Source organism: Scyliorhinus canicula, chromosome 19 (genome assembly GCF_902713615.1).
Source record: "Scyliorhinus canicula chromosome 19, sScyCan1.1, whole genome shotgun sequence".
Classification (NCBI taxonomy): Eukaryota; Metazoa; Chordata; class Chondrichthyes; order Carcharhiniformes; family Scyliorhinidae; genus Scyliorhinus; species Scyliorhinus canicula.
Genome location: NC_052164.1, coordinates 55149492 through 55174402, shown reverse-complemented (window position 1 = coordinate 55174402; position 24911 = coordinate 55149492). Strand labels below are relative to the sequence as shown.

At 45.2% G+C, this 24911-nt stretch overlaps 1 protein-coding gene across 2 annotated transcripts in view; it reads right to left on the bottom strand.

The window, feature by feature from the left end:
- Positions 1–24911, bottom strand: part of cdc27 (cell division cycle 27) — a 172382-nt gene that overhangs the window by 7099 nt on the left and 140372 nt on the right. Inside the window, exons 14-17 of one of the 2 annotated variants that reach the window (XR_005458146.1) lie at positions 15272–15400; positions 15103–15177; positions 10449–10559; positions 2426–2555 (exon numbers count right to left, since the gene is read on the bottom strand). Coding sequence is in view for 1 of the 2 variants with exons in the window: in XM_038778643.1 (XP_038634571.1) it covers positions 2375–2555; positions 15103–15177; positions 15272–15400 (385 nt within the window). In the remaining variant the exon portion in view is untranslated. Of the gene's footprint in view, positions 1–2374; positions 2556–10448; positions 10560–15102; positions 15178–15271; positions 15401–24911 lie in introns of those variants that run through there. The other variant, XM_038778643.1, reaches the window with a different exon arrangement.

Sequence of the window (24911 nt, the reverse complement as noted above, 5' to 3'; positions counted from 1 at the left end):
TAAATTTAAGATAAATGGTGGAAGATATAGAAGGGATGTCAGAGGTAGGTTCTTTACCCAGAGAGTAGTGGGGGCATGGAATGCACTGCCTGTGGAAGTAGTTGAGTCGGAAACGTTAGGGACCTTCAAGCGGCTATTGGATAGGTACATGGATTAGGGTAGAATAATGGAGTGTAGGTTGACTTCTTAAGGGCAGCACGGTAGCATTGTGGATAGCACAATTGCTTCACAGCTCCAGGGTCCCAAGTTCGATTTCGACTTGGGTCACTGTCTGTGTGGAGTCTGCACATCCTCCACGTGTGTGCGTGGGTTTCCTCCGGGTACTCCGGTTTCCTCCCACAGTCCAAAGATGTGCAGGTTGGGTGGATTGGCCGTGAAAAATTGTCCAAAATTCTATGATTAACCTAGGACAAAAGTGCGGCGCAACATCGTGGGCCGAAGGGCCTGTTCTGTGCTGTATTTCTCTATCTATCTATAATAGTTCCCACTTAGGCCACACTGGAATAGTGTTCAATTCTGGTCGCCACACTACTAGAGTTTCGTGAGGCTTTGGAGAAGGTACAGAAGAGGTTTATTAGGATGTTGCCCGGTATGAAAGTCATTAGCTAAGAGGAGACATTGGACAAATTTGGTTGGTTGTTACTGGAACGATGGAGGTTGAGGGCAACCTGATAAAGCTCTACAAAATTATGAGGGGCATGGACAGAGTTGATAGTCAGAAGCTTTTTCCCAGGGTGGCAGACTCAAATACTATGGGACATAGGTTTAAGGTGCGAGGGGCAAAGTTTAGAGGAGATGTGCGAGGGAAGCTTTTTTTTAAAAAAGAGAGGGTAGCGGGTGCTCGGAACTCGCTGTCGGAGGGGGTGGTGGAAGCAGGGACATCTTGACAAATACATGAATAGGATGAGAATAGAGGGACACGGACCCCGGAAGTGTAGAAGGGGGAGGCAGTGGCATAGCCGCTGGACTAGTAATCCAGAGACCCAGAGTAATGCTCTGGAGACCCAGGTTCAAATCCCACCAGGGAGATGGTGAAATCTGAATTCAATAAAAATTTGAAATTAAAAGCTAAAGGTGACTATGAAACCACTGTTGATTGTCGTAAAAACCCATCTGGTTCACTGGGAAGGAAATCTGACATCCTTACCTGGTCTGGCCTACATGCAACTCCAGACTCACAGCAATGTGGTTAGCTCTTAAAAATGCCCTCAGGGATGGCAACAAATGTTCGTCCAGCCAGCAACGCCCACATCCCACGAACAAATATATTTTAGAAAAGGACAGTTTGTGGGAGGTATTAGTGTCACTGAATTACAACAGTTATTTTAGCGCAGTCAGGTCAGGCAGAGTCCAGAGGGGAATGCTCATTCATGCCCCCAATTCTTTTTTGTATATGGCCTAGGAAAAGGCTGACAGAACGGGAATTTGCCATACATAACTTTTTAAAATCTGCCTTTACTACTGTTCATTTGCCTTTTCAGTTTACTAGTGTTCTCAGGATGATGATGTTTTCATAGTATTTCTGGGTAATATGAGAGAGGCTATTTTATTTCAGCTTCAGGAAAACTATCTCCATGGGATCAAATACTCCAATTGTTGCAATTGTAAAGGGTGTTAGTGAGACCACATCTAGAGTATTGTGTCCAGTTTTGGTCTCCTTATTTGAGGAAGGATGTGGTGGCATTAGAGGCAATTCAGAGGAGGTTCACCAGATTGGTTCTGGGGATTGAAAGGGTTGACGTACGAGAGATTAAACAGATTGGACTTATACGTGGAGTTCAGAAGCAAGAGGGGTTCTGAACGAAGTGCATAAAATACTGAAAGTGATTGATAAAGTAAATGTAGACCAAATGTTCCCCCTTGTGGGGCAATTTAGAAAGAGATTTAGGTTTAGGTTGAGAGGTGGCAGGTTTAGAACTGAGAAGAAGAACTATTTCTCGCAGAAGGTGGTGAATTTGTGGAACTCGCTGCCCCATAGTGCTGTGGGATCAGAGTCATTAAATGGGTTCAAGGAGATAGATAAATTTCTGATTAAAAAAGCGGGTTAAAAGGGCAGCACAGTGGTGCAGTGGTGAGCACTGCTGCCGCATGGCACCGACGACCCAAGTTCGATCTCGGCCAAGGGTCACTGTCCATGTGGAGCATGCACATTCTCTCCGTGTCTGTGTGGGTCTCACTCCCGCAACCCAAAAATGTGCAGGAAAGGTGGATTGGTCTTGCTAAATTGTCCCTTAATTGGAAAAATGAATTGGGTAAATTCATTTTTTTTCTGCTCCTAATTCCTGCGTTCGCATGTTCCAGCTTCACCAGAACCCCCTTCACATTAGTCAAGCAGAAAGCATTCCCGTAATGTTGAGAATACACCAATACCAACCTGTATCATACTGGTACCCCTCACTAAGCTGTCCATCATTTGTCACAGGCTCCTCATCATCTGGTAAGTAGCGTTTGTCAATCGCCTCTTTGATCTGGTTGTTGGCTCCCTTTGGATCAAGATCCATGGCCCAGGAGAAGTTCATCAAAGCCAGGTGTGTCTGCCCTAACTTCTTGTAAACCTTAGGGCAAGAAAGTCTAAATGTTGGCAAACTGTGATAGAAATGGGTTTCTGAACAGTGAATTAAATCAGAAAAAATGTTGGTGTGGGACATTCACCCAAATACCCCTGTAGGGAGCAATCACTGGTGTTATTGCACATTGGTCAGCCTCAATTAGGTGTTAATTAGAAACAGTACAGTCGAATGAAAACGCATTTAGATTTTTTTATCCCACCCTCCCCACAGGATAAATATGTCACTGGCAAGGCCAGCGTTTCTTGTCTGTCCCTAATTAAACTTGAGAAAGAATGGGGCTTGGCCATTTCAGAGGGCAGTTAAGAGTTAACCACAGTGTGATGACCCTGAAGTAGGCCAGGACAAATTTCACAGAAACGTTACAGCACAGAAGAGACCATTCAACCTGCTGTGGCTGTGTTGGCTCTCCAAACGAACAATTCACCACCTTCCCTCTGTAGCCCTGCTTTCCAGATAGTCCAATTACCTCCACAATGTCTCAATTGAACCTGCCAACACCACACACACAGGAAGTGCATTCCAATTGCTGCTTGAAAATCTTTTTGCCAATTACCTTAAATTGATGCCCTCTTGTTTTCAATTCTGCTACTAGAAGAACAGCTTTTCCCTGTGTACTCTGTCCAGACCCCTCATGGTTTGAATAGTACTATCAAATCTCCTCTCAACTGAAATTCCTCATCCTGGAGCCATTCTCCTCAATTTTTTTCTGCACGCTCTCCAATGCCTTCACATTGTTCCTCACATGTGGCCCCCAGAACCGCAAATAACTCTCCAGTTGAAGACGAATCAACACTCTATAAAAGTTTAACATAACCGCCTCATTTTTATACTTTATGCCCCAATTAATAAAGGGAAGAACTTTATCAGCAGTGTCAATTCCCCACCACAACCGGAAATGTGCTCTCCTGCATTTTCCATTTCACATAAGTGTCAGCAGGGTGCACAGAACACCATACGATTTTGGAGCAGAATTAGGCCATTCGACCTATCGATCCTGCTCTGCCGTTTGAACATGGCTGAAATGTCCCAATCCTAATTCCCCTGCCTTCTCCCCATAATACTCTCCTTCTTAATCAAAAACACCAGTGCTTGAGGTGTTGTTACCTACAGGGCTACAGACCAAGAGCTGGAAGGTGGAATTAGACAGAATATTTCTTTCTTAGAACACAAGAACTTGGAACAGGAGTAGGCAATTTAGCCTCTCAAGCCTGCTCCAACGTTCAATACGATCATGGCTGATCTCACGACCTCAACTCCACCATCCTGCCCGTCCTCCATAACCCTCATTGTGCCAGCATCAACTGCTCTCAGTGTAGAGAATTCCAGACTTACGACCCTTTGGGAGTAGTTTGTCCTCATGTTTTAAATTTCCTGCCCCTTATCCTGAGACTATGACCTGTCCTGAATGCATTCGTTCCACGTCAAATTTACCCAGACCTTTAAATCAAGTTCTATACCTCAATTTGATCTCCCCTCATTCTTATAAACTTGAGAGAGAGAGTGCAGACGCCTAAACCGTTCATTCTTGTTTTGTAAGACAAACCCCTCATATTTCTGGAATCAATCTCGTGAACCTCCTCTGAACTGCCTCCAATGCCAATACATCTTTCCTCAAATAAGGGTGCCAAAACAGTGCCCAATACTCCAGGTGCGGTCTCACCAATGCCTTGTACAGACCCATACAATTCTGTAGTGGAGTAAACTTAGCAGTGGTTAAACTTGCTACAGGTGGGCGAGAAAAGAGCTACCTGGCAAACAGGGAGGAACTGTATCATGACCAAATCTTTCCTGTCCAACTCCATTGCCACAAATCTAAGATGTATTGAGAGCACAAAGGTGACATGGATGTATTTTTAAATTTAAATTTCACTTGTAAATATTTCACAACCTAAATGCACTGACCCACCTCAGTTGAAGGGTCAGTTACAAGGGGACACAAGGTGAGGGGCTGGAGGTTGAGTGGATTTGAGGAAAACCATTTTTATCCAGAGGGTGGTGACGGTTTGGAATGCACTGCATTAATGCTTACAAGGGAGTTAGGGACATTTCCTTTATTGTGAAGAAACAAAGTTGTATTTTTTTATTCACACTTTCATGTTCGTCTCCAGTATTGTACTCATCACGGTTGAACTTGCAAGCTCAACTGGCCCACCAGTCTATGCATTGTAAAGGAAATTTGCCCAGTTCATTTGCAGTGGTGATGATTCACAGAATAATACAGTGCAGTAGAGGCCCTTCAGCCCATCGAATCTGCACCGACGCATGAAAGACACCTGACCGACCTAATTCCATTTGCCAGCACTTGGCCTTGAATGTTATGAATTGACAAATAATCATCCAGATACTTTTTAAAGATTGCGAGGCCACCCACCCCTACCACCCTCCCAGGCAGTGCATTCCAGACCGTCACCACCCTCTGGACAAAAATGGTTTTCCTCAAATCCACCCATAAACTCCAGGCCCTCACCTTGAACTTGCATCCCTTGTAACTGACCCTTCAAGTGAGGGGAATGGCTGCTCCTTATCCACCCTGCCCATGCCCCTCATAACCTTGTACACCTCAACCAGATCATCCCTCAGTCTTGGCTCCAGCAAAAATAAAAAACAAGCCTATCCAACCTGTCTTCATAACTTAAATGCACCATCCCAGGCAAACAATCTTGGTGTTTTGCAAACTCCTAAATTCTCATCCAAATATAAATAACAAATAACAGACCCAGCACTGATCCACGAGGCACACCGCTGGTCACACAGGCCTCCAGTTTGAAAGACAACCCTCTACAACCATCCTTTGTCTTCTGTCGTCAAGCCAATTTTGCATCCAATTGGCTACCTCATCCTGGATCCAGTGAGATTATGCAACAACCTTATACAACAACCTACCATGCAGTATCTTGTCAAAGGCTTGCCTTTGACGCAACCACAAATCCCAACATTACTGGTCACTGAATCCCAACAGTGCAAACCGAGACCAGTCATCAAGTCTGCACCAACCCTACGAAAGAGCACTCTTCCTCGGTCCACTCTCCCACTCTATCCCTGTAACCCCTCTTAACCATTGGGCACTAAGGGGCAATTTATCATGGTAAATCTACCTAATCTGCACATTTTTGGACTGTGGGAGTAAACCGGAGCATCCGCTAGAAACCCAAGCAGACATGGGGAGAATGTGCAAATTCCACAGTCACGCCAGGTTAGAATCGAACTCGGGTTCCTGGCACTAAGGCAGCAATGCCATTGTGTCGTGCATGAGGAGACATTTGAAGTTTTCCCCAGTTGGTTAAATGGTGCCAGTTAGACTCTATTTATCATAGAACTTACAGTGCAGAAGGAAGCCATTCGGCCCATCAAGTCTTCACCGGCCCTTACAAAGAGCAACCCACTCAAGCCCATGTATCTACCCTATCCACGCAACCTCCACTTAACCTTTTTGGACACCAAGGCCAATTTAGCATGGCCAATCCACCTAACCCGCACATCTTTGGACTGTGGGAGGAAACCCACGCGCACACGGGGAGAACGTGCAGACTCCGCACAGACAGCGACCCAGTCGGGAATCGAACCTGGGACGCTGGAGCTGTGAAGCAATTGCGCTAACCACTATGCTACTGTGCTACCCTATCGCAGGGTCGGTGACTCTTACCTATCCTTTGAAATGGCCTAGCAAGCCACAATTGTACAGGGGTCGGTAATAAATGATAGCCAGATTATCAATGCCCACATCCCATTGATTTAGTAAAGAAAAATTCAATGGGTCAAAGTAAGCTTGGTGCAAGAATCGTAACTGCAGCCTGATTTTAAATTGGAAATATACAGAAGCCATTAACTAAACCTGGTTTAGGTACTAGGTAATGAACCCGGCCAGGTGTTAGATTTAGATGTAGGTGAGCACTTTGGTGATAGTGATCACAACTCGATTATGTTTACTTTAGCAATGGGCAGGGATAGGTACCGCAAGGCAAGAATTATAGCTGGGGGAAAAGGCAATTATGATGCTATTCGGCAAGATTTAGGATGTATAGGATGGGGAAGGAAACTGCAGGGGATGGGTACAATCGAAATGTGGAGCTTTTTCAAGGAACAGCTACTGCGTGTCCTTGATAAGTATGTACCTGTCAGGCAGGGAGGAAGTTGTCGAGCAAGGGAACCGTGGTTTACTAAGGAAGTTGAAGCACTTCTCAAGAGGAAGAAGGAGGCTTATGTTAGGATGAGACATGAAGGCTCAGTTAGGGCACTTGAGAGTTACAAGTTAGCCAGGAAGGACCTAAAGGGAGAGTTAAGAAGAGCGAGGAGAGGACACGAAAAGTCGTTGGCGGATAAGATCAAGGAAAACCCTAAGGCTTTCTATAGGTATATCAGGAACAAAAGAATGACTCGAGTAAGATTAGGGCCAATCAAGGATAGTAGTGGAAAGTTGTGTGTTGTGTGGAATCAGAGGAGATAGGGGAAGCGTTAAATGGATATTTTTCGTCAGTGTTTACACTGGAGAAAGACAATGTTGTCGAGGAGAACACTCAGGTTCAGTTGACCAGGCTGGATGGAATTGAGGTTCAAAAGGAGGAGGTGTTAGCAATTTTGGAAAATGTCAAAATAGGTAAGTCCCCTGGGCCAGATGGGATTTATCCTAGGATTCTCTGGGAAGCCAGGGAGGAGATTGCAGAGCCTTTGTCCTTGATCTTTATGTCGTCTTTGTCAACAGGAATAGTGCCGGAAGACTGGAGGATAGCAAATGTTGTCCCCTTGTTCAAGAAGGGGAGTAGAGACAACCCTGGTAATTATAGACCTGTGAGCCTTACTTCGGTTGTGGGTAAAATGTTGGAAAAGGTTATAAGAGATAGGGTTTATAATCATCTTGAAAGATGATTAGCGATAGTCAACACGGTTTGTTGAAGGGTAGGTCATGCCTCACAAACCTTATTGAGTTTTTTGAGAAGGTGACCAAACAGGTGGATCAGGGTAAAGCTGTTGATGTGGTGTATATGGATTTCAGTAAGGCGTTTGATAAGGTTCCCCACGGTAGGCTATTGCAGAAAATACAGAAGTATGGAATTGAAGGTGATTTAGCGGTTTGGATCAGTAATTGGCTAGCTGAAAGAAGACAGAGGGTGGTGGTTGATGGCAAATGTTCATCCTGGAGTTCAGTTACTAGTGGTGTACCGCAAGGATCTGTTTTGGGGGCACTGCTGTTTGTCATTTTTATAAATGACCTGGAAGAGGGTGTAGAAGGATGGGTTAGTAAATTTGCAGATGACACGAAGGTCGGTGGAGTTGTGGATAGTGCTGAAGGATGTTATAGGTTACAGAGGGGCATAGATAAGCTGCAGAGCTGGGCTGAGAGGTGGCAGATGGAGTTTAATGCGGAAAAGTGTGAGGTGGTTCACTTTGGAAGGAGTAACAGGAATGCAGAGTACTGGGCGAATGGCAAGATTCTTGGTAGTGTAGATGAACAGAGAGATCTCGGCATCCAGGTACATAAATCCCTGAAAGTTGCCACCCAGGTTAATAGGGCTGTTAAGAAGGCATATGGTGTGCTAGCCTTTATAAGCAGGGGGATTGAGTTTCGGAACCACGAGGTCATGCTGCAGCTGTACATAACTCTGGTGCGGCTGCACCTGGAGTACTGCGTGCAGTTCTGGTCACCACATTATAGGAAGGATGTGGAAGCTTTGGAAAGGGTTCAGAGGAGATTTACTAGGATGTTGCCTGGTATGGAGGGAAGGTCTTACGAGGAAAGGCTCAGGGAATTGAGGTTGTTTTCGTTAGAGAGGAGAAGGCTGAGAGGTGACTTAATAGAGACATATAAGATAGTCAGAGGGTTAGATAGGGTGGACAGTGAGAGTCTTTTTCCTCGGGTGGTGATGACCAACACGAGGGGACATAGCTTTAAATTGAGGGGTGATAGATATAGGACAGATATCAGAGGCAGTTTCTTTACTCAGAGAGTAGTAGGGGTGTGGAACGCCCTGCCTGCAACAGTAGTATACTCGCCAACTTTAAGGGCATTTAAGTGGTCACTGGATAGACATATGGATGAAAATGGAATAGTGTAGGTCAGATATACTTCAGATGGTTTCACAGGTCGGCGCAACATCGAGAGCCGAAGGGCCCATACTGCGCTGTAGTGTTCTATGTTCTATAAACCTGGACAAAAACACAATTTCCATCACAGCTGGAAATGCACAGCAACTATCAGCCACTATCTGTAATATATAAAGATAATGCTAATAAGTAGATATAATTTTCTCTGTTACAAATCTCCACTTTCCGCAGCAGAGTGAAAAACAACAGAAAAAATTAAGGGACACTGGCACTGGGGTCCAGAGTCAGGGGTGGGGTGCTGGAAAGGGCTAGAGAGCAGGCAAACACGAGTGGAGCCAGTACTGTGCATGCACAAGAAATAAAGAGTCTGAATTGGGCGGCACGGTGGCGCAGTGGTTAGCACTGCTGTCTACGGCACTGGGACCCAGGTTCAATCCGGTCCCTGGGTCACTGTCTCTGTGTAGTTTGCACATTCTTCCTGTGTCTGCATGGGCTTCACCCCCACAACCCAAAGATGTGCAGGGTAAGTGGATTGGCCACGCTAAATTGGAAAAAATGAATTGGATACTCTAAATTTATTTTTTTAAAATAAGAGTCCGAATTATGGAAAAACATGCAACCCCTTTCACAAGACTATGGGCTCAATTATGGGACAAAATGTAAAAGGACGTATGGTTGGTCACCCTGTTCCACGAATACCTTTAAGAGTTTTAACATCAGGTACTTGCATAAAGAACCTAGATGCCTCATCATTGTAGGAGTGGACTCATACTGGGCTATCTACTTGCAGGCTCGAGTAGCCCCTCCCTGGAGTCAGGGCAATCTTAGAATGGTTACAGCACAGGAGGCAGCTATTTAGCCTGCTGTCTCTGTACTGGCTCTTGGCAAGTGCTACTCCCCCACCTGTTCTGCTAACGCCACAATTTTTTCCTTTACAAATAATGGTCCAATTCCCTTCTCAAAGCCTTAATTGCCCCTGCCTCCACCACTCTCTCAACATATTAACAGTTGGGATTTGAAATATACTATGTTGATCTTATTGTGAAGTCTGGTCTAACTCAGGTAGTTACTTCAAACTGCTTTAATAACACATTATACATGACAGGCTATGGTGTCTCTCAAGTACAGACTGTTCCATCTCACCAGAACCTTTAGCATATGACTGATGTCATTTACATCATGGTGTAGGTCACTAACTCGTTAGTGTAACTTCTCTTAACCCATTATTACCATATCAACGACTCGCTGCTTAAAAAAAGGTTCCCCACATATCTCCATTGCTTCAATCCGTATCCTGATTCGGAATCCTTCCATGGTAACAGTTGCTCCTTGCCTACACTGGCCAGACCAAAATCCCCTTCCCACCTTCCAACAGGACTTTTGTTCAGAACTGGAAGGGAGAAAATGGATGGGGTTTTTCTGCTGAGAATGGGAGGAGGATCAAGTGGACAACAGGGAAGGTCAGGGATAGGATGGAGGGCAAGCAGATTAAATAAAAAAGATATGATGGAACAAATGACAAAGGGAGCAGTAATTATACAAGCTGTGAGTGGGAGCTTGTGAGACTATTGGTTCCCACATTTCCTATAGTACAATAGTGACAACATTCCAAATGTACTTCATTGTCTCTAAAGCACTTTGGGGCATCCTGAAAAGTGCTGGAATAATTATTTCTAGGTTACTAAACCTTTGGATTCAAAAGACTGAGTGATAAATGAGAGAATATTTAAATTCCACCTGGTTAATTTTTTTTAACCTCACCTCCACCAATTTCCTATTTGGCTCCCATGGGGAGCAGTTGAAGAGACTAGCATTTAACAAGAAGCTAGATAAACATACAAGAAGGATACGTTGATGAGATTAGATGAAGTAAGATGGGAGGAGGCTTGTGTGGAACATCACTGACACAGAGCAGCTGGTTCAAATAGCCTGTTTCTGATCGATGAGATTCTATATGAAGAAACAAAGTATTGATCCAAAGTAGGTGTTAACAGCAGAATAAAAGTCAGGTCTGTCTGAAATCAAAAAACATAAGAACAAAAGGTACAGACTGGCACTTGGTGGTCTTTTGTTGAACTCAATGTTGAATCAAGGAACTGTAAAGTGTCTAATCAGTGGAGAAAATGCTGTCCCTCCTGCTGGTGTTGGGCTTCACTGAAGCATGGCAGCCGGCAAAGGCAGAAAGGTGGGCATGAGAGTAAGATGATGAATTGAAACAGCAAGCAGCCTAAAGGAATCTTGCGGATTGAGTGGAGATGTTAAGCAAAGCTGTTACCCAGTCTGCGTTTGGTTTCCCCAAGGACATATTGTGGTGCCCGTGCCAACCATGCTGCCCGTCTAAACTAAAATCCTCTACACTTCCTGGGTCAGTATCCCTCTATTCCCATCCTATTCATGTATTTGTCAAAATGCCCCTTAAATGTCACTATCGTCCCTGCTTCCACCACCTCCTCCAGCAGCGAGTTCCAGGCACCCACTACCCTCTGTGTAAAAAAACTTGCCTTGTACATCTCCTCTAAACCTTGCCCCTCGCACCTTAAACCTATGCCCCGTAGTAATGACCCCTCGACCCTGGGGAAAAGCCTCTCTGTCTATGCCCTTCATAATTTTGTAGACCTTTAGCAGATCACCCCTCAACTTCGTCGTTCCAGTGAGAACAAACCGAGTTTATTCAACCGCTCTTCATAGCTAATGCCCTCCATACCAGGCAACATCCTGGTAAATATTTTCTGCACCCTCTCGAAAGCCTCCACATTCTTCTGGTAGTGTGGGACCAGAATTGAACACTATACATAGAATTTACAGTGGAGAAGGAGGCCATTCAGCCCATCGAGTCTGCACCGGCTCCTGGAAAGAGCACCCTACCCAAGGTCAACACCTTCACCCTATCCCCATAACCCAGTAACCCCACCCAACACTAAGGGCAATTTTGGATACTAGGGGCAATTTATCATGGCCAATCCACCTAACCTGCACATCTTTGGACTGTGGGAGGAAACCGGAGCAGCCGGAGGAAACCCACGCACACACGGGGAGGATGTGCAGACTCCACACAGACAGTGACCCAAGCCGGAATCGAACCTGGGACCCTGGAGCTGTAAAGCGATTGTGCTATCCACAATGCTACCGTGCTGCCCAGTATACTCCAAGTGTGACCTAACTAAGGTTCTGTACAACTGCTACATGACTTGCCAATTCTTATACTCAATGCCCCGGCCAATGAAGGCAAGCATGCCGTATGCCTTCTTGCCTACCTTCTCCACCTGTGTTGCCCCTTTCAGTGACCTGTGGACCTGCACACCTAGATCTCTCTGACTTTCAATACTCTTGAAGGTTCTACCATTCACTGTATATTCCCTATCTGCATTAGACCTTCCAAAATGCATTAACACACATTTGTCCAGATTAAACTCCATCTGCCGTCTCTCCGCCCAAGTCTCCAAACAATCTAAATCCTGCTGTATCCTCTGGCAGTCCTCATCGCTAGCCGCAATTCCACCAATCTTTGTGTCGTCCGCAAACTTACTAATCAGACCAAGTTACATTTTCCTCCAAATCATTTATATATACTCCGAACAGCAAAGGTCCCAGCACTGATCCCTACGGAACACCACTAGTCACAGCCCTCCAGTTAGAAAAGCACCCTTCCATTACTACTCTCTGCCTTCTATGACCTAGCCAGTTCTGTATCCAACTTGCCAGCTCACCCCTGATCCCGTGTGACTTCACCTTTTGTACCAGTCTACCATGAGGGGCCTTGTCAAAGGCCTTACTGAAGTCCATATAGACAACATCCACTGCCCTACCTGCACCAATCATCTTTGGGACCTCTTCGAAAAACTCTATCAAGTTAGTGAGATACGACCACCCCTTCACAAAACCATGCTGCCTCTCACTAATACATCCATTTGCTTCCAAATGGGAGTAGATAAATGAGTACAAGTCAATTGCTTCTTCGCCTGGAAATGTTCACAGCTTGGGCAGGGAGGAGAGAGGTAAAGAGGCACGTGTTACACCTCATGCAATTGCATGAAAAGGTGCTGTAAAAGGGGGTGAGGTATTTCAGGTGATGGGACAGTGGACCAGAATGTTATGGAGGGTGCATGTTGGAGATGGCATGCTGTCTACGGCATGTTGGAGATGGTAAGAATGGCTTTCAATTTATCATTTCCTTGCTATTGTACTCTACGCATTCTACCTATAAAGTTCAGGATTCCTTGCACTTTGGTAACCACTTTCCTAACTTGTCCTACCACCTTCAATGATTTATGCACATATATCCCCAGGTCCCTCTGCTCCTGCACCCAATTTGGAATAGCACCCTCTATTTATACTGTCTCCCCACATTCTTCCTACCAAAATGCATCACTTTACACTTCTCTGCATTCAATTCCACCTGTGGCAAACTTGTGTCACCAACCCATATGCTTATGAAGTTCCACACTCCTCAGTTTGCAAAATTTCCAGGTTTTGTATAATTTACAACATTTTAAATTGTGCTGTGTACATCAAGGACCAGGTCAATGATATATAAACCATTGTGAAAAATGAGTGTTCACCGCTATCCTTTTGCGTAATTCAACAACATTTGTATCCATTTTTCTACTGTCCCTTTCACTCCACAAGTTTGAACTTTGCTCATGAAACTATAGGTTCTGGATTCAACTCCCACCCTGGAGAACTGGGCACAAAAATCTAGGTTGACATGAGAGTGCGCTGCACTGTCAAAGGTACCACCTTTCAGTTGTCCATTCTCTCCAGTGGATATGAAAGATCCCACTTTCGAAAAGCATGGGGAATTTTCCTGTGTTCCTGAACAAAATCTTTCCCTCGCTCAACATCAGGAAAAGAAAATCTGGTTTCTAGAACGATAAGTATACCTGGTCATAAGGTTGCTGAGATCGATGAACAAATTGGTTATTTATTATCTACTGGGAAAACATGACATCAAGCTCATTAGCTTAGTACATTATAAAAAACAAGAAAAACCTATTTGCCCCAATTAATTAGAAAAATGATCAAAGAACCTTGTTAGTTCATGGAGTATCTATCAGCAAAGTGAAAAGTACAGCAAAGTGAAAAGTACATGCAAACATTTCAGGTATAACTACGATCAAGTGGGGCAGTAGCCAAGTGCATCATTGCTCGGACACCTTTCATTGCAGATTTACCCATGAGACTAAGCTCTGAAAACTCAACAGGTCAGGAATGAAGAATACTTGGGTGGATAGGAATGAATGTTTTCCATTGGCAGAGGGATCAATAACCAGGACATACAGATTTAAGTTCAGAGGTACAAGGCTAAATTAGTGCAGGCAGAAAATTCTTGACTGGCATGGATACAATAGGCCGAACAATCTCTCTCCTCCTGTGCTGCAAATGCAGAGTAATTTAACTTTCCGTTTGCCTGGGCGAGTGCAGCTTCAATAACTCAAGCTCAACAGCATTCAAGACAAAACAGGCCACTGACTGATACACAAATCATTACTTTAACAGTTAATTCTCTCCACTACAGGTACAACGTCCACAAGGTGTACAGTATACAAGATGCATTCCATTAATTCGCCAAGCTCCTTCAACAACACCTTCCAAACCAGCACCTTGACCACCTGGAAGGGTAAGGCCATCAGACACATAGACAAACCACCACCTGCAAAGTTCCTCTCCAAATCTCATCATCCCGAACTGGATATGGCTGTTCCTTCACTGTTGGGTCAAAGTCCTGGAATTTCCTCCTAACACTGCAAACGTACCCACACAACATACTGTGATTTACTACCATTTTCTCAATCCTAAATAGGGGTGAACAATAACATTGTGCTTGCCAGCAACACACACTTCTCACAAATGAATAACAAAAAAATATTTTCCAAAGGAAGCAAACACTTGAATTGGCTCGATAGGCAAAACTGACTCTTCAAGAGCCTGAATACAGGTCTGAAACTGTAAAAGTCCCAAAACTGAAAAAAGCAAACCACATAAATCTACTCCACATAGAGGTATGTGCTGGAGGCATGTTTGTAAAATTTTTGCATCACAGTATTGACCACCTGCAGCTATCCATTCATTCCTCCAATCATGCACAATCATTGGTTTGGATAAATGTCCTGTATGTTAATGCCTACTCCATTTATGAATGTCAACACCATCTTTGGACTGCATCCTGTAATTGGCATTATTCATGTCACTGCTTTAGCCTTCTCTTTCATAATAATAATGATGATAATGGATGTGGAGATGCCGGCATTAGGCTGGGGTGAGCACAGTAAGAAGTCTTACAACACCAGGTTAAAGTCCAACAGGTTTGTTTCAAATCACTTGCTTTCAGAGCACTGCTCCTTCACCCGATAGGAGCTACCAACATCAGTTATTGGATCAGAAATTTCACAATTTATTCCAGGTCTCCAACTCTTCGAATATGAATAATGATGAGGGAAGGCAGAGAAAGCAAGAACTTATGCTTTGAAAACATGTCAAAAGTCAAATCTCTTACCTTTCCTATTAGGAAGTAAACAAGTGACTCTTTGGGGACAATTTGTTTCAGTTCTTCAAGCTCCTGTAATGCTGCCTGATGAAAAGAAGAGGCGTCACAGGAAGCTGAAGCCAAGACGACCCAAATTAATTCAAAGCACCTTATATAAAACCCAACATAACAGACTTACTTTGTACTTTTCATTTGCAAACAAAATAGAGGCTCTGTGGAATTTGCATAGAGGGTTTTTTGGGTCGATACTGATGGCTTTATTTAGTGTTTCAAGTGCACTTTCTGACTTCTTTAGTGCATGCTGGACCTGTTGAAAAACATACCATGTGCAGTTAGTTTTATGATCAAATTACCAAGAACACTAGAGCAGAATCTTAGACCAGAGGATATTATACAGCAACCAGGGTTTGATCAATCATTAATTAAATTGAGGCTGGTGTGCCTGTTCAAGTGTTCAGTTCCTGTAACAAACCCACAGCATTGAAGAGCAGAGAGGTCTCCCATGTCCTTGTCAGCATTCTTTCCTCAGCCACATCTAAAATTAAAATTTCAGCAGATGAAATGTACACATGTTCCATTTTATGACATTGGGTGTTTGTTATAGTGGCACCATTCTTGTTCCAACAGAGCAGGTCTGATACTGCCAGAATAGGGGAGAAATTGAAACATATCGCAGGAGAGTTGGAAGACTAATGAGCAAAACCTTAGTGTAGCCCAAAAGCAGACCGATGTCTAAATAGGTAATCTTTCTGGCAACTCCTGCAACCAAGCCAGTGCTAAATAAAATGTTTTGCATTTCTTCAAACCCAACCAGAAAGTTGAGAGGTGGGCCTTGATAGAACATAGAACATAGAACAGTACAGCACAGAACAGGCCCTTCGGCCCTCGATGTTGTGCCGAACAATGATCACCCCACTTAAACCCACGTAACCTGTATACCCGTAACCCAACAATCCCCCCATTATCCTTACACTACGGGCAATTTAGCATGGCCAATCCACCTAACCCGCACATCTTTGGACTGTGGGAGGAAACCGGAGCACCCGGAGGAAACCCACGCGCACACGGGGAAGACGTGCAGACTCCACACAGACAGTGACCCAGCCGGGAATCGAACCTGGGACCCTGGAGCTGTGAAGCATTGATGCTAACCACCATGCTACCGTGTTTGACAGCTCTCGGTCTGCCTAACTTTTGCCCAGGCTTGCGCTCTTGGAAAGCACACTCCAATTTCACTGTAGTGTGTCAGCACAACAAAGGAGGGAATGGTTACGAGTGATGGGCCCAACTGGTTTGGCATAGGATGGTCTCAGATGGTGGGAGGGATTATTGTGCCCCAATGATCTGCCACTATCCCCTCAAGTCATGCAGCTCCTGACTATGAAGGTGCTGACCCACCATAATCCATTTGCTTTATGGGTTCTTGGAAATCAGGGGGCTGGATTCTCCGTCCCGCCATGCCAGATTTCTGATTCAGCATGAAATGAAATGAAATGAAAATCGCTTATTGTCACGAGTAGGCTTCAAATGAAGTTACTGCGAAAAGCCCCTAGTCGCCACATTCCGGCGTCTGTTAGGGGAGGCTGTTACGGGAATCGAACCGTGCTGCTGGCCTGCTTTCAAAGCCAGCGATTTAGCCCTGTGCTGAACAGAGGGAGAAGGAGAGAGGGTGACTTCTGAGTCCTTACTTTGCTGGCTGCTTAACAGAACTCAACAAAGATGGCACTCTCCAGAAGACTCGCCTTCTTCCCTGAAAGTTTCTGACTGGCTTCACCAACCACAGGCCCCGATAGGAGGACATTGAAAATTCCACCTGCATCGATTGTCTGCTTTCCACGTCTATCAAACAACATCACAGATTCTAACCCAGACTCGAAAGGGGATGTTTCAGACCAGCCCATCTGAAAAAGGAGAAAGGGGGTTGTCCAAAGACTACAACTCAAACAGAAATCCCAAAGGTTGTAATAACTTTGCAGCAGCCAAGCTGAAGAATGTATATCAGAACAGGCAGCAGGACAGGCATTAAGAGGGCACACAGGACAGACAATATCATGCAACTTCCATCAGCATACACTTATTGCTCAGATAATTACATCCTTTTTGGTTCTACCATAGTCATCAGATGGATGCCAGCATATACCCAAAATGCTTCTGTAGGGTGGACTGGTCACTTGGTTGTGACCTCATAGACATTAAATCTTGCATCTCAATGACACCTGCAAGCGAGATGTGAAGACGGCTGACACTGACTGACAACCGCTGACGACGTGACTTCTGCAGGACGACTGTTTGGAAGGGCATTGGAAGAGTATAGAATCATAGAATTTACAGTGCAGAAGGAGGCCATTCGGCCCATGGTATCTGCACCAGCCCTTGGTAAGAGCACCCCATTTAAGCCCACTCCATCGCCGTAACCCAGTAACCCCACCTAACCTTTTCTGTTGGACATTAAGGACAATTCATTATGGCCAACCCACCTACCCCAACATATTTGGACTGTGGGAGGAAATCGGAGTACCCGGAGGAAACCCATGGAGACACCGGGAGAACATGCGGACTCCACACACAGTGACCCAAGCCGCGAAGCCAACCTAAGACCCTGGAGCTATGAAGCAACTGTGCTACCCACTGTGCTAGCGTGAAGAGCAGAAACAAAATGCTCCTCTTGCTGACAGGGTCCAGAAAAAACAAAGGCCAGCGAATCATGGCACCTTCCCAGCCCTCTGCAGAAAATGTGGCAGAGATTGTCATGCCAGAGTGGAGCTCTTGAGCCATACTGATGCTTAACAGAGTTATGAGATGGAACGCTGCCACAGAGCATTCAGTGAACAATGTGGAAAATTGTCCAGATTGTACACAAAAAGCCAGACAAATCCAATCTAGCCAATTTACACCCTATCAGTCCACTCTCAATCATCTGCAAAGTGACGGAATGAAGAAACACATACCCAACTATAAATTACTCACTGACACGTCAGTTTGGGTTTCATCAGGACCACAATGCTCCAGACCTCAACTCAACCTTGTGCCAAACAGGGACAAAACAGCTAAAACTGAGGCGAGGCGAGAATGACTGCCCTAGTTGGCAAGGCAACATTTGATGGAGGGTGGTGTCAAGCAGCCATAACAACACTGAAGTTAATGAAAATTGGGGCAAACTTACAACTGGTTGAGTCATACCAAGCACAAAGAGGCCAATCAACACAGCTCCAGAACATCGCTGCAGGAGTTTATTTGGACAGTGTCTGAGGTCCAACCCTCTTCAGCTGCCTCAATGACCGTCCCTATATTACAGGGTCAGAAATGGGGAAGCTCACTGATAATTTCACATTATTCAGTTCTATTCACAACTCATAGAAACTCAAGCAGTCCCAAGACTTTAGCAACATTCAGCTTTGGCCTGGTAATTGGCATGTACCATTCTCGCCACACAAGTGACAAATCATGATCATCTCCAACAAGAATGAAATGAAAATGAGAGAAGGTAATCATGCACGCTTAACATTCCACAGCAATACCTTCATGGAGTCCCTCATCAACAACATGCTGAGGGTTACCATTGATCAGAAACTGAACATTGGCATACAGTGAGGCTACAAGCATACATCAAGGGACTTGGAATTCTGCAGCAACATTTCCCGAAAGCCTGTCACAAAAGCAAAATGGGAACGGTGGCCAATCCAGGACTTACAAGAGAAATTAAAGATAGCATTCAATCAGAGGAAGAGCATTCAAATTGGCCAAGAAAAACAGCACGTCAGAGGATTGGAAGCAGTTTAGAATTCAGCAAAGATTGGCATGGAGGTGCAGTGCCTCACAGCACTGAGGACCCTGGTTCGGTCCCAGCCCCGGGTCACTGTGTGCCGGGTCACATTCTCCCTGTATTTGCATGGGTCTCACCACCATAACCCAAAGATGTGCACGACAGGTTAAATTGCACTTAAGTGGGGTAACAAAAAAAGAATCGGGTCAAATTTATATTAAAACATTTTTTTTTATATAAAAAGAATTCAGCAAGGAAAGACCAAGGGATTGATTAAGAAGAGTAAACTTGCAGATGACATAAAAACTGAATGCAAAAGTTTCAATAGGTACATGAAGAGGTACGGTATCACAGTGGTTAGCACTGTTGCTTCACAGCACCAGGGATCCGGGTTCGATTCCTGGCTTGGGTCACTGTCTGGAGTCTGGATGTTCTCCCCGTGTCTGCGTGAGTTTCCTCCAGGTGCTCCGATTTCCTCCCACAAGTCACGCCTGTTAAGTGAATTGGACATTCTGAATTCTCCCTCGGTGTGCCCGAACAGATGCCGGAGTATGGCAATTATGGGATTTTCCCAGTAACTTCATTGCAGTGTTAATATAAGCCTACTTGTGACATTAATAAAGAACCCCTCAGGTGACAAACAGCAGAAAGATCATCGTCCAGTAGACACAGCAGAAGAGGATTCTGAGGGAAGTCAACTCAGTCACCTCGACTGTATTGTATGTAGCCGAAGAACTGGTGAGCGGTTAAGCCAGAAAAAATACATTAGTGTTTCCCTCCCTCCCTCCTCCTCTAACCAAAACAAAGGCACCGTGAGGAGGACAAGTGAGGTAATATTCTTATTCTTGTATCTTTCGTAAGTGTACAAGGGCAGCAATGGCAGTTAGGGCAGTGCTGTGCTCCTCCTGCCAGATGTGGGAAATCAGGGAACTTTCTAGCATCCCTGATGACTAGGTCTGCGGGAAGTGTGCCCAGCTGCCCATCCTCAGACTGTGTAGTACAGTTGAGCAGCAGCTGGACTCATTGTGGTGCATACAGGGGGCTGAGTGTGATAGACACTAGCTTCAGGGAGGTGGTCACACCACAGGTTCAAACAGGTGGATGGGTGACCGCCAGGAGAGGCAGGCAGGAGCCTCCTGTGACTATTCCCCTCTCAAACAGGTATACCATTTTGTATATTGTTGGGGGTAAAAGCTTCTCAGGGGAAGACACCAGCAGCAGCCAGGCCTGTGGTACCACAACTGGTTCTGCCTTAGAACAGGGTCGAGCTAAATGCAAGTGAGTGACAGTAGTAGGACATCCGACAGTCAGGGGCACAGACAGGACTCCAGGATAGTGTGTTGCCTCCCTGGTGTCAGGGCCCTAGGGCTCTCAGATACCAGAAATGTTGGTTTAGTTAAAGGGAAGAACTGAGGGAGATAAACATTAGTAGAGAAATGATGCTGGGAAAATTGATGGGATTGAAGGCGGATAAATCCCGAGGGCCTGAGAATCTGCATCCCAGAGTGCAGGTGGCGGCTCTGGAAATAGTGGATGCATTGGCGGTCATCTTCCAGGATTCTATAGACTCTGGAACAGTCCCTGCAGATTGGAGGGTAGCTCAAGTCACTCCAATATTCAAAAAGGGAGGCAAGGAATTATAGACCAGTAAGTCTCACATTGGTAGTGGGAAAAATTCTTGAATCCATTATCAAGGACTTTATAGCGGAACATTTGGAAAGCAGTGGCAGGATCAGTCAGTCAGCATGAAGGGAAAATCATGCTTGACAAATCTGTTGGAATTCTTTGAATATGTAACCAGCACAGTTGACAAGGGGGAGATAGTCGATGTGGTATATTTGGACTTTCAGAAGGCGTTTGACAAAGTCCCGCATAAAAGATTATTGTGCAAAATTAAAGTGCATGGGATTGGGAGAAATGTAATGAGGTGGATAGAAAACTGGTTGGCAGAGAGGAAACAATGAGTAGGAATTAATGGGTCCTTTTCAAATTGGAAGGTAGTAACTAGTGGGGTACCACAGGGATCGGTGCTGGGACCCCAGCTATTCACAATATATATTAATGATTTGGATGAGGGAACAAAATGTAACATCTCAAAGTTTGCAGATGATACCAAGTTAGGTGGGAGGGTGAACTGTGACGAGGATGCAGGGACCCTACAGCATCATCTGGACAGGTTGGGCGAGTGGGCAAATCAATGGCAGATGCAGTACAATTTGGATAAGTGTGAGGTCATTCACTTTGGAAGCAAAAACAGGAAGGCAGATTACTACCCGAATGGTTGTAAATTGGGAGAGGGGAGTGTGCAGTTGGACCTGGGTGACCTTGTGCACCCGTCACTGAAGGTAAGCATGCAGGTGCAGCAGGCGGTAAAGAAGGCTAATGGTATGTTGACCTTCATTGCGAGAGGTTGAGTATAGAAGCAGGGATGTGTTGCTGCAATTATACAGGGCCTTGGTGAGGCCACACCTGGAGTATTGTGTGCAGTTTTGGTCTCCTTCTCTGACGAAGGATGTTCTTGCTCTCTCTCTCATGAGAGAGAGAGAAAGAGAGAGGGAGAGAAAAAAGAGAGAGAGAAAAAGAGAGCGAGAGGAAAGAGAAGAGAGAGAGAAAGAGGAAGAGAGAGAGAGAGAGAAGGAGAGAGAGAGAGATAGAAAGAGAAAAAAGAGAGAGAGAGAGAGAAAAAAAAGAGAGAAAAAAGAGGAAAGAGAGAAAAAGAGAGAGAGAAGGAGAGAGAGAGAGAGAGAGAGAGAGAGAGAGAGAGAGAGAGAGAGAGAGAAAGAGAGAGAAAGAGAAGGAGAGAGAAAGAGAGAGAGAGATGAGAGAGAGAGAGAGAAAGAGAAAGAGAGGAGCGCAGGTTTACCAGACTGATTCAAGGGATGGCGGAACTGTCATATGAGGAGAGATTGACTAGATTGGGATTGTCCTCACTGGAGTTCAGAATAATGAGGAAGGGATCTCAGAGAGACTTATAAAATTCTAACAGGACTAGACAGGGTAGATGCAGGGAAGATGTTACCAATGATGGGTGTGTCCAGAATTAGGGGTCACAGCCTGAGGATTCAGGGCAAACCATTTTGGACAGAGATGAGAAGACATTTCTTCACACAAAGAGTGGTGAGCCTGTGGAATTCATTACCACAGGAAGTAGTTGATGCTAAAACATTGAATATATTCAAGAGGCGACTAGATATAGCACTTGGGGAGAATGGGATCAAATGCTATGGGGAGAAAGCAGGATTAGGCTATGGAGTTGGATGATCAGCCATGATCGTGATAAATGGTAGAGCAGGCTCGAAGGGCCAAAAGGCCTCCTCCTGCTCCTATCTTCAATGTATCCATGTCTCTGAATGGCTTACCGGGCATCCTGAAACAGGAGGGTAAACAGACAGATGTCATTGTCAACATTGCTGCAAATGACATAGGCAGGAATAGGAAAGAGTCCTGCCAAGACAATTCAGGGAGTTAGGTCGGGAGCTGAAAAACAGGAACTCTATGATAGTAATCTTGGGATTAGTTCCCATGCCACATGTTAGTGAGGCTTGGAACAGAGAGCTGATACAGTTGAACACGTGGCTGAAGAACTGGTGTAGGATTGAGGGCTTTAGATATACAGATCACTGGGATGTCTTCTGGGGAAGATGGGACCTGTACAAGGAGGATGGGTTGCACCTGAACTGGAGGGGCACCAATATCCTGGGCAGGGGTTTTGCTAATGCTGTTCGGGGGGGGTAAACTGGTGTGGCAGTGGGATGGGAACCGCAGTAGCAGGCCAGTAAGTGTAGATACTGGGGAAAAAAGTGAGACAGAGATAAACATATCGCAGAGTAAGAACAGGCAAAGGGCAGCTGCAGGGCTCAGCGGGACTGTAGGTCTGGAGTGTGTTTGCTTCAATGCAAGTATAACAGTTAAAACAGATGAACGGAGAGCCTGGATTACTGCATGGAACTATGATGTAAATGCAATGGTTCAAGGAGGGACAGGACTGGCAGCTTAACATTCTGGGATATCCTTGTTTTAGACAGGACAGAGGGAAAACAAAAGAGGTGGGGGGTGGGGTTGCATTGCTGATTAGGGAGTAGATCACAGCTGTTTTGAGGGAGAACACATTGGAGGGATTTGGAGTGACGTATTATGGATGGAGCTCAGGAATAAGAAGGATTAAATCACAATGTTGGGAGTATACTATAGACCTCCCAACAGCCCGAAGGAGACAGAGGAGCAGTTGTGTAGTCAGATACTGAAAAGGTGTGAAAAAAGCAGTGTAGTTGTGGTCGGTAGCTTCAACTTCCCTATATTGATTAGGAATCCCTTACAGCCTTCTACGAACACGGAGACAAGGCTGGCCGCCTAATGGCTCACCAGCTGAGAAAGTAGGCAGCCACGACAGAAATAGCACAGATTAAGGATAGCAAAGGCAGACTGGTAACAGAAAGGAGGTCAATGACATAGGTAGGAAAAGGGATAGGGATGTAAGGCAGGAATTCAGGGAGCTAGGGTGGAAGCTTAGAGTTAGAACAAACAGTTATTATCTCTGGGTTGTTACCCGTGCCACGTGCTGGCGAGACGAGGAACAGGCAGAGAGAGTAGTTGAACACGTGCCTACAGGGATGGCGCAAGAGGGAGAGTTTCAGATACCTGGATAATTGGAGCTCATTCTGGGGTAGGTGGGACCTCTACAAACAGGATGGTCTACACCTGGACCAGAGGGGTACCAATATTCTGGGGGGGAAATTTGCTCATGCTCTTCGGGAGGGTTTAAACTAATTCAGCAGGGGGTTAGGAACCCGAATTGTAGCTCCAGTATACACGAGGTTGAAAGTAGTGAGGTCATGAGTAAGGTTTCAAGGTTGCAGTAGACCGACAGGCAGGAAGGTGGTTTAAAGTGTGTCTACTTCAACGCCACGAGCATCCGGAATAAGGTGGGTGAACTTGCAGCATGGGTTGGTACCTGGGACTTCGATGTTGTGACCATTTTGGAGACATGGCTAGAGTAAGGACAGGAATGGTTGTTGCAGGTTCCGGGGTTTAGATATTTCAGTAAGCTCAGGGAAGGTGGTAAAAAGATGGGGGAGGGGGGCATTGTTAGTCAAGGACAGTATTAGGGTGGCAGAAAGGACGTTTGATCAGGACTTGTCTACTGAGGTAGTATGGGCTTAAGTTAGAAACAGGAAAGGAGGTCACCCTGTTGGGAGTTTTCCAAAGGTCTCCGAAAAGTTCCAGAGATGTAGACGAAAGGATTGCAAAGATGATTCTGGATAGGAGCGAAAGTAACAGGGTAGTTGTTATGGGGGACTTGAACTTTCCAAATATTGACTGGAAACACTATAGTTCGAGTACTTTAGATGGGTCAGTTTTTGTCCTATGTGTGCAGGAGGGTTTCCTGACACAGTATGTAGATAGGCCAACAAGAGGCGAGGCCACATTGGATTTGGTACCGGGTAATGAACCAGGACAGGTGCTAGATCTGGAGGTAGGTGAGCACTTTGGTGATAGTGACCACAATTCAGTTACGTTTACTTTAGCAATGGAAAGGGATAGGTATATACAGCAGGGCAAGAGTTATAGCTGGGGGAAAGGCAATTATGATGCGATGAGGCAAGACTTAGGATGCATAGGATGGGGAAGGAAACTGCAGGGGATGGGCACAATTGAAATGTGGAGCTCGTTCAAGGAACAGCTATTGCATGTCCTTGGTAAGTATGTTCCTGCCAGGCAGGGAGGAAGTGGTCGAGTAAGGGAACAGTGGTTTACTAAAGTAGTTGAATCACTTGTCAAGAGGAAGAAGGAAGTTTATGTAAAGATGAGACGTGAAGGTTCAGTTAGGGCGCTCGAGAGTTACAAGTTAGCTAGGAAGGACCTAAAGAGAGAGCTAAGAAGAGCCAGGAGGGGACATGAGAAGTCTTTCGCAGAGAGGATCAAGGATAACCCTAAAGATTTCTATAGGTATGTCAGGAATAAAAGAATGACTAGGGTAAAAGTAGGGCCGGTCAAGGACAGTAGTGGGAAGTTGTGCATAGAGCCCGAGGAGAAACGAGAGGTGCTCAATTAATAT